The 17,141-nt window shown below is 41.4% G+C and overlaps 1 protein-coding gene across 3 annotated transcripts in view; it reads right to left on the bottom strand.

Moving 5' to 3' along the window:
• PTPRO (protein tyrosine phosphatase receptor type O) overlaps positions 1-9,431 on the bottom strand; it is a 260,020-nt gene extending 250,589 nt beyond the window's left edge. For all 3 annotated transcript variants that reach the window (XM_043882124.1, XM_043882125.1, XM_043882126.1), the window contains exon 1: positions 9,016-9,431. In XM_043882124.1, the coding sequence (XP_043738059.1) occupies positions 9,016-9,087 (72 nt within the window). In that variant the 5' untranslated portion in view covers positions 9,088-9,431. The remainder of the gene's footprint in view (positions 1-9,015) is intronic.
• Positions 9,432-17,141: the final 7,710 nt, after the last annotated feature.

Below are 17,141 nucleotides of genomic sequence, written 5' to 3'. Positions count from 1 at the left end.
CAACTCCCAGAAGCATGCCACCTTTCCCAAGCTCTAAGAAACCAACAGACTATTTCCCAATCCAAAGATTTTCCAGATCTTAGTTTACAGGACCATTCTGTTGTCTTTGATGCTGTTGGCCCATCATTCCCACTCGAAACCAGACCTTGGGTTCCTTGATTCTTATACCTCTCTGGCTATTCCTTCTTCACCTTCCAAGGTTCCTTATTAAATGTTAGTGCTCCTCAAGGTCTCACCCTGGCTCATTGTCCTTCTCTCCTTTGCCCCCTGCTGAAACATCCCCTTTCACAACTTCAGGTCTGCCCTTTCCCCTAGACCAGACTCGTATCTAAGTATCTGCTTTTTTAGGCATGTCAAACTCAAGAGGCCCTCTACTAACCTCATCATGCACTATAGTAATAGAGGTCCCAGCAGTGCAGGCAGGAGAAACTTCAGAGAGTTTAATCAAGAGACTGTTAATTAAAGTGTGGAGCAGAAATAATGATACTAAGTAGGGATGTTAAAGTATCCAGGGAGAAGTAGCAGTGAGAAGCTATTATCCTACAGGGACCAAGAAGCTGTTTCTGGAACTTGGCCAGAACGTGGCCTTAATAGAGAGGCTGACTACAAGATTGGAAGAGAGACTGAATCTACTGCTTATCAGGGTCCAGCCAAGGTGGATGCTGGGGGAATAAGGACTCTGATACTTCCTATTAGTCAAACTCACTATAGGCCAAAGGGCAAGGGGACCTGAAGAAGCAGCCTTTATAGGGGAGCTCCCTGGCACTGTGGGTGGAGAAAGGGGTATGCTGATCTGGAGGAGAATGGACACCACCAGCCCACATGGTATCATAATAGTAGCAACATTTCAGGCAAAGGTATCAGTTACTTGGAAAAGAGCTTGGACTCCTCTTTCTCTAATTTCCCACATGTAACTAGCCTTGTCAATTTAGTTATTTTGAACACCACCCCTCTTCCTTTGGTCCCTTTTCCCATCACCCTGGTGTCAAGATTTGTATTATATCTCTTAATTGGATCATTACAATAACCTCCTAGCAGTTTAACTGCTTCCAGATTTGGTATACCTTTGAGAAAGCCTTTCCTACAGCCAAAGGCTCTATCAAAAATGCAAATCTTATTCCATTCAGTTTTGATTAAACCCTTCAATAGTCTTCTTCACCTAGACAATAAAGACTCTACATTCTGGCACAGCATATAGGAATCTCCTTAAACTGACTTCCATCCCTTGATTTCTGTGCATATAAATTTGTATTTTCCTAAATGCTACCATGCTTTTCAGAACAGTGGGTCTGAAAAACAGCAACAGAAGTCTCAGCTTTCTAAATAACAGTTAAATGAGATGATACAAAACAAGAGAAATGTTCATAATTTAAATCACATATACATTAGTGTTACAAAATATAGTTCTGATTTTGTACCTCTACGTTGTAGATAAATCACGTCCCTATTAATTTTATTTACTAGTAAAGGTACAAAATGACCAGGTTCATCTGGTTTTAATTTGCTTTATGAGAGAAACGGTCTTGTTAGAAAAATGAACTGCACAGTATTCCTATTTAGGAAGAGTGGGAAACCAAACAAATGAAGAGTATTCAAGAAGAAACACGTTTACATATAGATAGAAGGTTGGCAATATACTGTTTTCATCAAACCTTTTTCTTTTGATTCCCTAATTTTCCCTATCTTCATTTTCTTACAGAAATTACCATGCATACTTATAATTTGTAACACAGCCCTTGAACTCAAGAGTCCTAGTTTCAATTCTGATTCTCTGTTTCTGAAAGATTTTTTCAAGTATATATCATTTCTCTCTCTCATCTCAATTTCTTGACAAAAAAGAGGGGAAAACTGCTCTATCCAGAAACCTCTACAACCTTGTTTCAAACATCCTCTTGTTTGTTTGGTGATTTTAGCATATTTAGAAGTAAGAGGAATTGACCTTTTAGATAATTAGAATGCCTAGGGAAAAGAGACATATTTTACTGGAGAATTAGATTCTGAATGAATGAGTTGAGGATGATTTTCTGACACAGAGATAAGATACGGTTCTACTTATAGAAATAAATTGGAAGGCACCATGTTCAGAGGAAAATGAAAACTAGAAAGCAGCACTCTGGAGACGAAGAACAAGCTTAGGAAAGGACAAGCTCATTAATTAGGAGTAATTAGTGATGACAGATTACATAAGAGGTGTTCAAGAATACCTCTTCTGATACTCTTCTGAATTATTGATAGAAACAATATGGAACCTGCTGGAACCAACAGCACCAGAAGAGAAGAGGACAAGAGACTTTGTGTTCTGTCTCTAGCTTTGTCCTACCCCATTTACCCTCCTGTTCATTCTACTGGTGCCATGTTAACCTGTTTTAGCTCCTCAAGTCAATGACATAAGTGCACAAGGAGGTCTCCCACATATTTATTTAAGAAGAAGGAGCTGACACCAATGTGTCTCTAAGAGCACCAGAGAAGAGTTCTTTAAGGCATTGCATTGGTTTATGCCCCTGGATTGAACATTACCATAGATACGACTAAGACCAGGCTGTAGAAAAGGCCTTGTCTCCTAAAAGCAAAGTTATGGCAAAAAACCAGAGGGATTTATAATAGAAGAATGCAGAAATCTTTGTCAGTTCCAGTTGGCACTGGTCACAGAAGAAGGATGATATGGAAGAGGAAGCAAAAATACCACCTGTATATTTGCATATTGGCTGAAGTTGTAGGCCATATACAAAGGTAAGGAAAGTTATTCCTCCTAGTATTTTAACTCAAACTTGTACAAACTATATTATATTTTAAACATATTATTTATTTTTGGCTGCATTGGGTTTCTGTTGCTGATGCAGACTTTCTCTAGTTGCGGTGAGCATGGGCTTCAGTAGTTGTGGCACATGGGCTTAATTGCCTCCCAACAGGTGGAATTCTCCCAGACCAGGGATTGAACCCACATCGCCTGCATTGGCAGGTGGACTCCCAAACACCAGGCCACCAGGGAAGTTCTCAACACACACTTTTAACTGATGACAGTTAACAGCAGTTGAGGTAACAGTGATGAATAAATGAGTAATCCAAAGTATTATTTTGGAGGGAAATACCATATGGGTATTTCCTTTGCCAACAAAGGTCCGTCTAATCAAAGTTATGGTTTTTCCAGTAGTCGTGTATGGATGTGAGAGTTGGACCACAGAGAAAGCTGAGCACCAAAGAATTGGTGCTTTTGAATTGTGTCAGAGAAAACTCTTGAGAGTCCCTTGGACTGCAAGGAGATCCAACCAGTCCATCCTAAAGGAAATCAGTCTTGAATATTCATTAGAAGGACTGATGCTGAAGCTGAAACTCCAGTACTTTGGCCACCTGATGTGAAGAACTGACTCATTGGAAAAGACGCTGATGCTGGGAAAAACTGAAGGCAGGAGGAGAAGGGAATGACAGAGAATGAGATGGTTGGATGGCATCAGCAACTCGATGGACATGAGTTTGAGTAGGCTCCAGGTGTTGGGGATGGACAGGGAAACCTCTAGTGTGTTGCAGTCCATGGGGTCACAAAGAGTCCAACGTGACTGAGTGACTGAACTGAACTGACCATGTGGGTATTTTGATTTAAGACTTTTATAAGTTCTTAATATAAGGGATGGGTAATATTTTATTATTTTTGGTATAATGATTGCATTGTAACTATAATGATTTCATTCCCACAGTGCTAATTTCCTCATGTTTTCCTTAAAGATGAATTCACAACTCAAATTTACTGATACTTACCACATCTCTGTCAAAAACTACTTATACAATGCCAAAAATTTAAATCCTGTTTATTAAACTTCTATCATATGCCTAACACTGCATTCTAGGCACAATAGAAGGCAAAAATTTACAATGAAAGTGGAAGTGAAAGTCACTCAGTCATATTCAACTCTTGCCTAGAATCCTCTAGGCAAGAATACTGGAGTGGGTAGCCTTTCCCTTCTCCAGGAGATCTTCCCAACCTAGGAATCAAACCCAGGCCTCCCACATTGCAGGTGGATTCTTTACCAGCTGAGCCACAAGGGAAGCCCAAAATTTACAATAGACATGCCTTTATTTCACAAACATTTACAATGTATTTGGAGTAACTAAATGAACATACTGCTTCTTTTCCAGTAAAGCTCATCACTGTACTATGCTATACTTCTGAAAATACAACACCACTGGAACTGTGTAACTGAAGGCATTATATTAGGAAGAAAATGAAAAATAAATATCTGTGGTCACAGCTGTGAGGCATTCTACTGTGCTAAGCTGCTACCAATCACAATGGTTTACTCAGATGTACTAACTCTATCCAATACCAAGATCCTTTGGAAACACTAAAGACTCAAGTGAAAATTATGTTTATAAGACAAAAGAATCAATGTACTTATAAATTCAAATACCTGTAAGTTGGATATTTAAATACTAGAAACAGCACTACATTTAAAAAATAAAGTAAAACTCCCCTTGTTTTAAATTATTTATTCATACAGACATATTTTCTTATGAGCCAAAATGAGAAACAGGTAAATGTGAATTTTTTATACTTTCACAGAGCAACAATATTTCACATAGCAAAGAACAGAAGCAAACAGATGCTCACGTTGGGAAGGATTATCACCCAATTCCCTGTAGAAGTCCAGCCCAGTGAACCTTCTCCAATTTACTAGGGATGTCACATGTAAGAGAGTTTCTCTAATAGGTTGGCAACAACATTTGCCAAGGAAGTCAATTGACAAAGAAATTAATGGCAGCAAACTTCACTGCAAGGAGAATGGTATAAGCTGCTTCAGAAAGATGAAAAGATTGTCGTTCAACTGCCAACATTGTGTGATATAGAATGTGAATGTAAAACCTCAAAAAGGAAAGTGAAGATTCTTCTGTGTGTCTGTGCCTGTATGTGTGTGGGGTGGGCAGGAGAGCCGGGGAAGAGGGAGAGAAATGGAGGTGGTGAAGAGAATTAGGGAGAATAAGAAAGATAAGGGACTTCCCTGACAGTCCAGTGGTTAAGACTGTGTCTTCCAATGGAGGGAGTGAGGATTCCATCCCTGGTTGGGACCCTGAGATCTCACATGCCTCATGGCCAAAAAAACCCAGAACATAAAACAGAAGCAATATTGTAACAAATTCAGTAAAGACTTTTAAAATGATCCACATCAAAAGAGAGGAGCAGGGGAAAAGAAGTGGAGAAAGACAGATAAACCTTGGAAAGTGGGTATTTCTCCTGAATAAATACTATGGTCAGCATGATAACACTCATGCTTTATAGAATTAAACATAAACCTCTTTCAGAAAATGTAATTGAAGCCCTTTCAAATTTAATGTTCCTCGATTATATATCAAGTAAGGGCAGAGATGGAAGGAAATATAGAGAGGAGGTTCAGAGAGAAAGAAGGATTCATGCCAAGCCTAGGACTTTAGGGAAACCTTCCAGTTGATCACTAATGGGAACCATTTCAGGGAAGGCAGAATTTTAATTCCTATGATGTCATATTCCACAATTTACATCTTCATTGAGAAAATACTGATGTCGAGTGAAATGATATAGGAAGTAATTTTCAAGGAGAGGTTTAGTAAAGATAGGCTAGGTGAGAGAAATTACATTGTTTCCCCTGAAATTATGGGAAGATGTACAGAAAGGGGGAATCACCAGATAAATATTAACACTACTCCATTTACATTTACACATGGGTAGAACGGCTTCTCTGGTAGCTCAGCTGGTAAAGAATCCCCCTGCAATGCAGGAGACCCTGGTTCAATTATTGGGTTGGGAAGATCCCTGGAGAAGGGATAGGCTACCCACTGCAGTATTCTTGGCCTTTCCTGGTGGCTCAGATAGTAAAGAAACCACCTGCAATGCAGGAGACCTGGGTTTGATCCCGGTGTTGGGAAGATCCCCCTGGAGGAGGGCATGGCAACCCACTCCAATATTCTTGCCTGGAGAATCTCATGGACTGAGGAGCGTGGCGGGCTACAGTCCATGGGGTCACCAAGTGCCGGACATGACTGAGCGACTAAGCACAGCACCGCATGGGCAGAACACTGAGACTTGTGTGTGTGCGCATGTGCAGTCATGTCAGAGTCTTTGTGACCCCACAGATGGAAGCCCATCAGGCTCCTCTCTCTGTGGAATTTTTCCAGGCAAGAATACTGGAGTGGGTTACCATTTCCTTCTCCAGGGCATCTTCCTGACCCAGGGATAGAAGCCGCATCTCCTGCATCGATCGGCAGCACATTCTGTACCACTGGGCCACCTGGGAAGCTCAAGTGAGTTTGAAAGGTTCCCAGTATATTTGATAACAGAGTTCTTTTATTTTCTATTTTTATATGTACCGCCACTATTTATATGAAAGTAGAAAGCCTCATAACCAACATTGTGCTTAGGAAACATCAGTTATGCAGACATTAACCTCATAACATAAAGTGGGTGATTTAAACAATTGGACATGTCTGATTAAATGTGTCCATCACTAAACCATGAACAGAGAACAATGCACAAAGGCTTCCTTAGCCAGGCATCTTGAGGCTACAGCAATGAAATTGGTTATAGTCAATCATATAGGGAAATGGGTTCGTTTTGACTCAACACAGACAAACCTTTTTAGATTTCATCACTGAGATTCAACCAACAACTTGGTATTTAATAATGGAAAGCTATGTTTCCTTTTTTTAATTTTTAAAATTATTTTCTACTAAACTTTTACTTTATGTTGGAATATGGCCAATTAACAATGTTGTGATAGCTTCCAGTGGACTGTTTGACTGGTATTTATTCAGGAGCTTGAATGCAAAAGCATCTCCAAATTGTGGAAAGATTATGCTGTGAACCAAATTTACTGTGAAATATACTATTTCCAAAATGTAAATGCATTATTTCAGTGCCTGGTTAACCACTTTCTTGTCAATTGTAACAAAATAAGTGAATGAAATAGCATATGCAAAATACCTAGAAGACTGACTGGTACATAGTGGGTATTCAGTAATATATATATATATATATATGAACATATGCATATGTATATATACACAGACATATAGGGAAGGGAACGGCTACCCACTCCAGTATTCTTGCCTGGGAAATCCCAGGGACAGAGGAGCCTGGCAGGCTACAGTCCATGGGGTTACGATGAGTTGGACACAACTAAGTGACTAACACTTTCATATATCTATATCCTTTCTCTGTTATACTTTATATTCAGGAGACATAAAATGCTGCATTTGCATGAAATATAAAGTAATGATTTTCTTTACAAGATCATTTGTCCCATGACTGTATTTATTAAATGGCAAGCTTTATTAATGTACTTACCATCATAAGTTACACTAAACTACAAATGTGCAGGAAAACATTTATTATGTGGAACTGGGTGAACATCTGTTACAGTCTATTCCATCACTGACTGCAATTTCTAATTCAAATATCAAGTTTCTGATTAGAATTTCTGCCACAAATTTTTCCATTTTATTTATGGAACTCTTCCTCCACTCCCAAAATCATCATTTGACCATTTCTGAAATTCTTGCTCAGCATAAAGCATTCAAATAAAAACCTGAGATACTGCCAAAGGTTCAATTTGGATCAGATGTCATATGTGCAAGTCCTAGCTGTTACTTAGTAAAATGTGTGGTTATTCAATTTCTCACTTTGCATTCATGACAAGTGTTGCATAGACATAATAGACATGACAGAATATGACAAACAGAAATATTAATAGGAACTTCAAAGTTTGTGCATGTTCATAGAACATACGCATTTATGGTGTCTACTTAGAGAGCAAACTCTTAGAGTAAAAATATATGACCAAGCTTATTATTTATCAGATTTAAAAAATTATTCATAGCTTCAGAAAATGTAAAAACATATTAAGTATAATTTGGAATCGTGTTGAGGCTCTCTATTGCTGTTTCTCCCAAAAACTATTTTTTCTTTTTTCCACGAAGGTAAATGAAAATATGGAATATTTAAAACTGGCTGTTCTCAATCCATTGGCTCTGTTCCACTATCTCTTTATCAGACATTCATAATTAATGGTGCGTATGAGCAAGAAGTGACTCTTTGATGAGAAAACGTTTGCATCCATTAATATTTCATCCATTTCTAAGGTAGATAGCGCTGTGGTGCTGAAAGGATAGCTCCTGGTCACCTGTCGACACATTTGAGTTTGCTTCGCCAAAAAAAGGACTAAATAACAGAACTGAAGTAGGCACCCGGAAGACACGAAGAGAAGACAATCACCTCCCTTATAACTTCATAACACTTCTCCAAAGACATCTAACTTAAATTTCTTTAAAAAATTTTATGTACAGTGTAGCTGTCAAACTAGGATTTCTTTTAAAGCAGTCCTTGTCTGGTTTATATTCCCCAAAGTAAAACCCCGAGGAAGATATTCCAAAGAAGACACGACAAAGTTAATTATACAGATGTCTGACACTGAAATTTAGAGGTAGCATCCTCAGTAAATACAGTGAAGAAAAGTCTAGAGACTTTGTAAAGGCTGGAGAGGAGAACGTGGGGAGAGGAGTCCAAGCTCAAGCTTACACTCCTTAGTCAGACAATCACGCTCACTAACCACCCCGGCAGTCCGTTTTCAGCCAGGGAGCTCAGCCCCCGGGGTACCATTCCAGCAAAAGGTAAATTAAGGCAAAGACTCCACAACCCCGTTGGGGGAGGGTAGAAAGGTGAAGCGGCATTGGGGTGCAGTAGCGACCAGAAGGGAAAGTGACCTCATTTTGTCTGAGGAAGCACCACCGGAGAGGCCACCTTTGATGGAGATGCCGAAGGCGGTCAAAGAGCACAAAGGGTCAAAGCTGGAGGGAGCAAACTTCCCTGTTCTTCCACCCCATCCCTCAAGCCCGCGGGGAACACGCAGAGGCAAGGACAACAAAGCGTGCGCTCCGGCGCCTGCAGCCGGGCCATCCCGCCCGCGGGGCGCGCGGCTCCCGGGCGGCAGAGCTAGGGCGCCCGAGCGCGGGCGCAGGCAGGACCGCGGGGGCTGGGGGAAGGGGGTCCCCTACCTTGAACAGCACAAAGAGCCAGAGCAGGAGGAGGCGGCGGCCGCCGCGCGTCCTCGTGGGCAGGTGCCCCATCGCGGCGTGGACGGGGAGCCGGGAGTACGGTGGCGCCGCCTGGCTCTGCCGGCGGCTCACAATGGCGAGCTGGGGCTGCAGCCTCAGACCCTGGGCGCCGAGGTTGCTCCGGGAGGGCGCATCCTGCCTTTCCAGTCCCCCTGCGTCTGCTCCCCTTCCGCCTTCTGCACCCGGGATCCTCTAGGAACGCGCCGGGCGCGGCTGCTCTTTAACAGTTAAGGATGGTGAGGGTGGGGATTGGAGTGGGCGAGGCTCTGGCGCGGCGGCCGCGTGGGGAGCGGGAGGCGGGGGCCCTGCGCGCCGCCCGCCGCGGTCCTCCGGCAGCGGAGATACTCACGCCCCGGGCTGCGGACCCGTAAAGAGACAGCAGCCGCGGGGCCCTCCCACCAGGGTCCGCCCGCCGCCTCGCAGCCCAGGACGGCCCCTCACTCCAGGCTCCGCCCCAAAGCTTCCCACAGTCTCTGGGACGCAAGAGTTCTTCCCGGACTCCTCGGGAGCAACTCAGGAGCTGGAAACCCGGGGCCTCTCTAGGTCCACCTACTTCTGCTACCAACTGCAGGCTCCTCCGTCCATGGGGATTCTCCAGGCAAGAGTACTGGAGTGGGTTGCCATTTCTTTCTCCAGGGGATCTTCCCGACCCAGGGATCGAACCCAGGTCTCCCGCATTGCGGGCAGACGCTTTAACCTCTGAGCCACCAGGGAAGCCCTTTCACTTTCACTTTTTCTTGGGGCGGGGGGGGGGTGGGCGGGAGTGGCGGTTGTGAATGTAGGGATGGAGCTCAGTATGGGGGGAGGGGTGCGCGCGCGCGCGTGTCCGCGCTGGGTCGTGTCTGACTCTTTGCGACCCCATGATCTGTAGCCCGCCAGGCTCTTCTGACTATGGAATTTTCCAGGCTAGAATACTGGAGGGGGTTGCCACTTCTCATTCTAGGGTATCATCCGGACCCAGGGATTGAACCCTCAGCTCTTGCGTCTCCTGTATTGGCAAGCGGATTCTTTACCGCTAGCGCCACCTGGGAACCTTACCGAGGAGGATAATCCTTCCCGTTTCCACGCTTCCTCCCATTTAAATGCTCCCATTCTCCAACCTACTGTATGGTACTGGGAGCCCCGCCGGTTGCTCTGTGATGAGCTAAATGGGAAGGAAATCCGAAAAAGAGGAGATATACACATACACAGGTATGGGCTTCCCAGGTGGCCTTAGTAAAGAACCTGCCTGCACATGCAGAAGACATAAGAGAAGTGGGTTGGATCCCTGGATGGGTACTTTCTTTATCACTGAGTCACCGGGGAAGCCTATCTAAGCATGCATACATGAACATACGCACACATACATGTATTTTTATATATATTCATAATCCGCAACATGGGCACCCATGGATGGATTGGATGGGTTGGATCCCTCCTCCTCCTCCCTGGAGGAGGGCATGGCTACGCACTCCAGTATTCTTGCCTGGAGAATTCCATGGACAGAGGAGTCTAGCAGGCTATTGTCCATAGGATCACAAAGAGTCTGAAGTGACTGAAGCTCCTTAGCATGCGCTCATGTACAAATATAGCTGATTCACTTCTCTGTACAGCAGAAACTCACACATTGTAAAGCAACTGTACTTCAATAAAAATTAACAAAATAACAAACACTCTCCTTCTCTCTATCCAACACTCACCCAGGAGGAACTAGCATATATATCTGTTTTTTTCTGTTTGAAATCAGAAGTTTTGTAAACTCTAAGGGCTGTCCTTTGAAATTTGAGTGGAATATAAGGAGGAGGTTTGTTCACATTATATGACTCATATTTATAAACACATAAACATTCATATACTTTTTAAAATGCTTACTGATTACAGAAACTATTGAACTTTTCCAGAGTCATTATGTCATTTTACATTCCCACTATGAAAGTGTGAGTAGGAGGAGGGGAAAGAGAGGGTGTGTAAGTTAAAAGTGGTGATAAAATAGTTCTGTATCTTGACTGTGGTGGCGGTTGCACAAGTCTACCCAGATGATAAAATTGTATAGAAACACACACAAATGAGTGCATGTAAAACTGGTGAAATTTGAATAAGGTCGGTGAATTCTACAACTGGCAATTGTTTGATTTTAATACCTAAATACTATAGTTATATAAGATGTTACTCTTGAAGGAAACTGAGTGGAGGTATATGGGACCTTTCTGTACTATTTTTTTTTTAAATTGAGCTATAATTGACATTTGACATTGTGTTAATTTCAGAGGTACAACATATAATGATTCCATATTTGTATGCACAGATGGCTGGTATGTATTTGTGTATCTGAGAAAGGTTTAGATTGAATATATTTACATGAATATATATGTGTACTGATTTATTATTTGCATAAATATAGAATAATGGTCTGAATTTATGCCTTTGGTGTTTTCCTTTAGAAACTACTTTCCTTCTCACCTTCTTCTCTTCACATGCTCAATTTAGTGCCCTTATGTCCACACTTGACTGGCCTGGACCTTCTCTTTCTCTTGAGAAAATATTAGTTGTTTCTCCATCCCTTAAGTCAGAGTCATGGGTTATCTGAAAATTTTATTCTTGGGACTAGACTTGTAGGGTTTTGGTTTGGTATATTCTTTTTATATTCAGAAGCTCCTAAAAGCAGAATTCTATTCCCACTCACTCCCAAAAGTGACAGTAAAAAGTGTCTGGAACCAAATAGTTGTTTAGGCCAGTGACAAAACCACACTCATAAGTTTCCAACAATTTCTGTTTTTTTTCTGTTTTAAATAAAGTTAGATTTTAAAGTATGGGTGCCCATGTTGCAAATTATGAATATATATAAAAATACATGTATGTGTGCATATGTTCATGTATGCATGTTTAGATGGGTTCCCCGGTGGCTCAGTGGTAAAGAATCCACCTGCACTGCAGGAGCGGTAGGAGACACAGGTTCAGTCCCTGGGTAGGAAGAAACCCTGGAGGTGGGCATGGCAACCCACTTCAGTATTTTTGCCTGGAAAATCCCGTGGACAGAGGAGCCTGATGGGCTACAGTCCATGGGGTCACAAAGAGTCGGACACGACTGAGTGACTGAGCACCCACCCATGGGTGTGTAGATACTACACGGATATAGGCTTAAGGATGTGTGTAGGGTGTGAGAAATACAATGTACTAATCATACATTCATCATGCAAATGCAAAAAGAGCTTTCACAATAATGGGCATTTTTACAATAATCATCTTTTCTATGTTGTTTTCCATTTTTATCATTTACATCACAGTTCGCTTAGCCCTTTATCCCCTGGACACGTGCACACGTGGATCACTTTGGGAGAACGATAACAGTAAACAGCAGACAGTAAAGCACTCTCCAGTGAAGAATTAGTTGTTAGCATTTTTAATATTCCATTCTGATACTGTGATTAGGTGGCCTGAAGACTGAGGGTATTATTTCATAATCCAGAAAATGTTCTCTTCAGAGAAGGTATTTCACTTCGCCATTGCCGGATAAAATACTTTCATGTGTTTTTATTGCACTTAAAAATATATATATTGAGAATCTTTCTGGGAGAGACACCCAAGAAGAAGGCAAATGCTGCATCATCACCTGTGTGGGGTTTTCAATCCATAGAGCCTGCTGTGTGCTTTTTGAACTATTGATTGGTTTTTTCAATGCAGTACTTCCAAAGGATGGTGAATCTTATTTTGCTGTTTCCAGGACTCCAAATCCACAAGAATGGCCGTGGGCAACATAAGGCGCCTCTAGTAATGTATGCTTCAAAATGTTTGTTGTGATTACATGATCACAACGACACTGCTAGATAAAGAAGGCTGAGATCGTTAGCATCAACTGTTTTCTCCATAATGCTGCATTTCTGGGAGAAATAATAAATGCAGATAAAACAGAATCTCTTGCATTCCCTAAGACAGGCATTTAAAAATGAATTCTCACAAAATGAAATAAAGCTCTCTACTTTCTTAGGAAATAAGAAGGTGGTTAATGAGCAAGAAACTGGAAGACCTTTTTTTTTTTTTTTAAATCTGCAAGAGACTTTGCTTTGGTTAGGAAAAATAAACTTTTCCTAAATAGGTAAAAAAAAAAAAAAAAAAAAAGAGGTGCCCAGGACTAAGTGTTCACATCTATCTCTTCTGTAGAAAGAGAAGCAATAGCAGCCACAGAGAAGGAGCTGTAATCCCTATGAGAGATTTAATGAGGAGTCAAATGGAACTCTTACTGTGCCCTTGCCAATGAAGTTCAATTCTGTCCTCCAGGGACCAACTCTAACGTAGTTCAATGTGTTTAGTCCTGGCTTCCACCACTGAAATCGCCTGCCAGGCTGTCAGCAGTTTCAGTGTGATAGGATTGTATTTATGGGAGTTGCTCAATGAGAAATAGTTTACTGTTTAAGGAATGCAGAAAAAAACTCCAGTCACTGATCTCTAGAATATAATCCATCTAAGAAGTTCACTAAGAGCCATGCATTTTGTCATCTATATCTCACATATTATAGTTGTTATAACATAGGTACTGTAGATTATATGTAATATGTTCTCAAGGTCAGATGACCAGGCAGCATTTTTATTTTCAATTTATTTGAGCATTTGCTTTCATTTTACTCTTGATGAACACTGGCTTCTCGCCTAAAAGATGTGTTGACAATTCACAAATTCTGTCTCTCAAAATGGGAGTGATTGGCAGCCCTCAGGTGGACAGCAAGTTTCAACTGCCAAGACTTATTATTCTTGCCACACTTGAAAAACAGTGAATTCACTACAGAAGGTCATTTTTGCTTTTGCATGTAGTCTTTTTTCCCATTACCTCTTTTTTCTTCCTAAATAATTCCTGTTAAGGCATATATCTTAAAAAAAAAAAAAAAAGACTGTAGTATGGTTTTAAGAAAAATCAAGTAAGAATATTGTACTACAAGGTAAAGGCTTCATGACACAAAATTATCCACTCAAAGGAATAAGAAAACAGAAAACATGAGCAGATATTTAGCACTGGACACAAACTACAGGCTGTAGATGAGTGATCCTAAATCAGGAAGGCAGATGGTAATTTTAAGATACTATTCTCTCTTACAGTTATTTTCTAAAATTGCTGTGTGCTGTTAACATTTTCTTTAATAGAACAAAATTTTAAAAAAATAGAATACATTAAAAAGCCTTAAGTCATGCAGCTTTATTTTATATTTTGTTTCTATGCATTAGCTAATGAACTTTAATTATGCTTTTTTCTGAGCTCCCAGACATTGATATCATATAACCATCTGATTTTTCTTCTAATTAACTAGGCTTCTTGACCAATTATAATTTAAAGCATTAACACCTGCATGGGAGGAGTCACTTTAGCTTAGCAAACCGCATGACTAAAACTTGAATATAATTTATAAATAAAGACACATTTACAATTTATAATATATTTTGTTATATTCTGTTGCAAAGTGGACATGGTGTCTGTAGATACTTCCTTATCTTCTTCCCTTCCCTTCAGTTCAGTTCAGTTCAGTCTCTCAGTCGTGTCCGACTCTTTGCGACCCCATGAATCGCAGCACGCCAGGCCTCCCTGTCCATCACAACCCCCCAGAGTTTACTCAAACTCATGCCCATCGAGTCAGTGATGCCATCCAACCACCTCATCCTCTGTCGTCCCCTTCTCCTCCTGCCCCCAATCCCTCCCAGCATCAGGGTCTTTTCCAATGAGTCAGCTCTTCGAATGAGGTGGCCAAAGTATTGGAGTTTCAGCTTCAGCATCAGTCCTTCCAATGAACACCCAGGACTGATCTCTTAGGATGGACTGGTTGGATTTTCTTGCAGTCCAAGGGACTCTCAAGAGTCTTCTCCAACACCACAGTTCTCCCCTTACTTCCCTTCAAATTAAAGGTGGAATGCAGCGTTCACTGCCTACTATGTGACACACACAGTGTCTGTATTTGTGTTACTAAGAGTGGTTGCCAATATATAATTATGGAAAATTTGGTCATAGTGATTTCATAGAAACTATGAAAACATTAACCACATACTTTGATAACGCACTGTTTTAGCTGCTAAGGACTTTACCAAGAGGCACAATAATATTACATGGACAATCTTGCTGCTGCTGCTGCTAAGTCGCTTCTTACTCCAGGCCAATTCAGTTCAGTTCAGTTCAGTCGCTCAGTCATGTCTGACTCTCTGTGACCCCATGAACCGCAGCAGACCAGGCCTCCCTGTCCATCACCAACTCCCGGAGTCCATCCAAACCCATGACTATTGAGGCAGTGATGCCATCCAACCATCTCCTCCTCTGTCGTCCCCTTCTCCTCCTGCCCTCAATCTTTCCCAGCACCAGGGTCTTTTCCAATGAGTCAGGTCTTCACATCAGGTGGCCAAAGTATTGGAGTTTCAACTTCAACATCAGTCCTTCCACTGAACACCCAGGACTGATCTCCTTTCGGATGGACTGTTTGGATCTCCTTGCAGACCAAGGGACTCTCAAGAGTCTTCTCCAACACCGCAGTTCAAAAGCATCAATTCTTTGGTGCTCAGCTTTCTATATAGTCCAACTCTCACATCCATACATGACCAGTGGAAAAACCATAATCAATTTTTTATGCTAAAAATGACAAAGTTAATAATATTCTCAAATCTGTGAGAGATGGGGTGAAGATGATCATAGTCTAAAGAGGAATGGGGAATGCCACTGATAGATTGGTGTCTCAGCAGAAGGATCTGGAAGAAAAATTTTGAGGAAGCCACAAATGTTCTGGGGGAAATTCCAGTGCCCACGGGAATAACATTTTCCTCATGAAGGGACATAAAGAAAAGGCATAATTGTGAAGCTGTGCATTTCTAGATATGTCTGCATAGTATGACTATCTGTAAAAGGAACAGTCTGGGAGAAAGAGTTGAATGTAAAGATTTCATCTCATTTGTTGGGTTATTCAATACTGCAGAGACTGTTAGAAAGGTAAGCATTGAACATATGGGTAGAGGATAATTTGAATGCAATCCAGGAAGGGATCAGTTTATGTCAAGCCTATGCCAGTCTCCGTTAATTCACTGTCTCACATTTCAGCTGTCATTTCCAACCTTTTCTATTCAGTTTAAACCTCCAACACTCAGACCTGCAGACTTTTTCAGTGCTTTGATTTACCTTTTACCTTACAGAGAAAATGGGCTTCCCTGGCAGCTCAGATGGTAAAGAATCTGCTGTAATGCAAGAGACCAGGGTTTGATCCCTGGGTTGGGAAGATACCCTGAAGAAGGGAACAGCAACCCACTCCAGTATTCTTGCCTGGAGACTTCCATGAACAGAGGAGCCTGTGGGCTATAGTCCATGGGGTCACAAAGAGTCGGAAACAAGTGAGCAACTAACACTTTACAGAGGAAACATCGGCCATTAAGTGACAACATTTTTTGTCTTCCCTGACAGCAAAAATAATCCCCCCTGTATCTGTTTCTATCTTTCTTATTAAAAGCAAGGAGCTCTCTCTTAATAACCACCTAAATCTAATTTCACCACCTATTTTGTAGAATACATTCCTTCCAGCCTCCCCTGCCCTCTTATTTTAAACACCTCCCTTTTAATATATTCCACCTCTTGGCTTTTTTAAAAGATTTGTTTTGATGTGGTTGAGTTTTAAAGTTTTTATTGAATTTGTTACAATATCACTTTTGCTTTATGTTTTGATTTTTTTGACTGCGAGGCTTGTGAGATGTTAGCTCCATAACCAGCGACTGAAGCCACACCTCTGGCATTGAAGGGCAAAGTCTTAATCACTGGATTACCAAGGAAGTCCCTCCCTTAGCTTTTTTTAGCCATGTTCATGTCTTTAAGATTAAAGGAAAGAAAACCTTCACCAAATCTTTCATGCTCTCAGTTGCCGCCTTTTCTTTCTCCTGATGTTTCACCACTGCCCCTTTACAGTAATCTTTTTCTGAAGTGTTGTGTGTGTTTTCTGTCCCCATTTTTTCATCCTCTATTTACCCTTCAGACCCCTCTGATGTAGCTTCTACTCCCGTTATCTCTCTAATGCTGCTCTCACTTGGTAGCATTTGCTATGTTGACTTGCCCCTCCTTTCTGAAACACTCTCATCTCTGA

The sequence above is a fragment of the Cervus elaphus genome, chromosome 22 (genome assembly GCF_910594005.1).
Source record: "Cervus elaphus chromosome 22, mCerEla1.1, whole genome shotgun sequence".
NCBI classification, from domain to species: domain Eukaryota; kingdom Metazoa; phylum Chordata; class Mammalia; order Artiodactyla; family Cervidae; genus Cervus; species Cervus elaphus.
The sequence above is the reverse complement of the archived record's forward strand: the minus strand, read 5'-3'. Positions and strand labels throughout refer to the sequence as shown.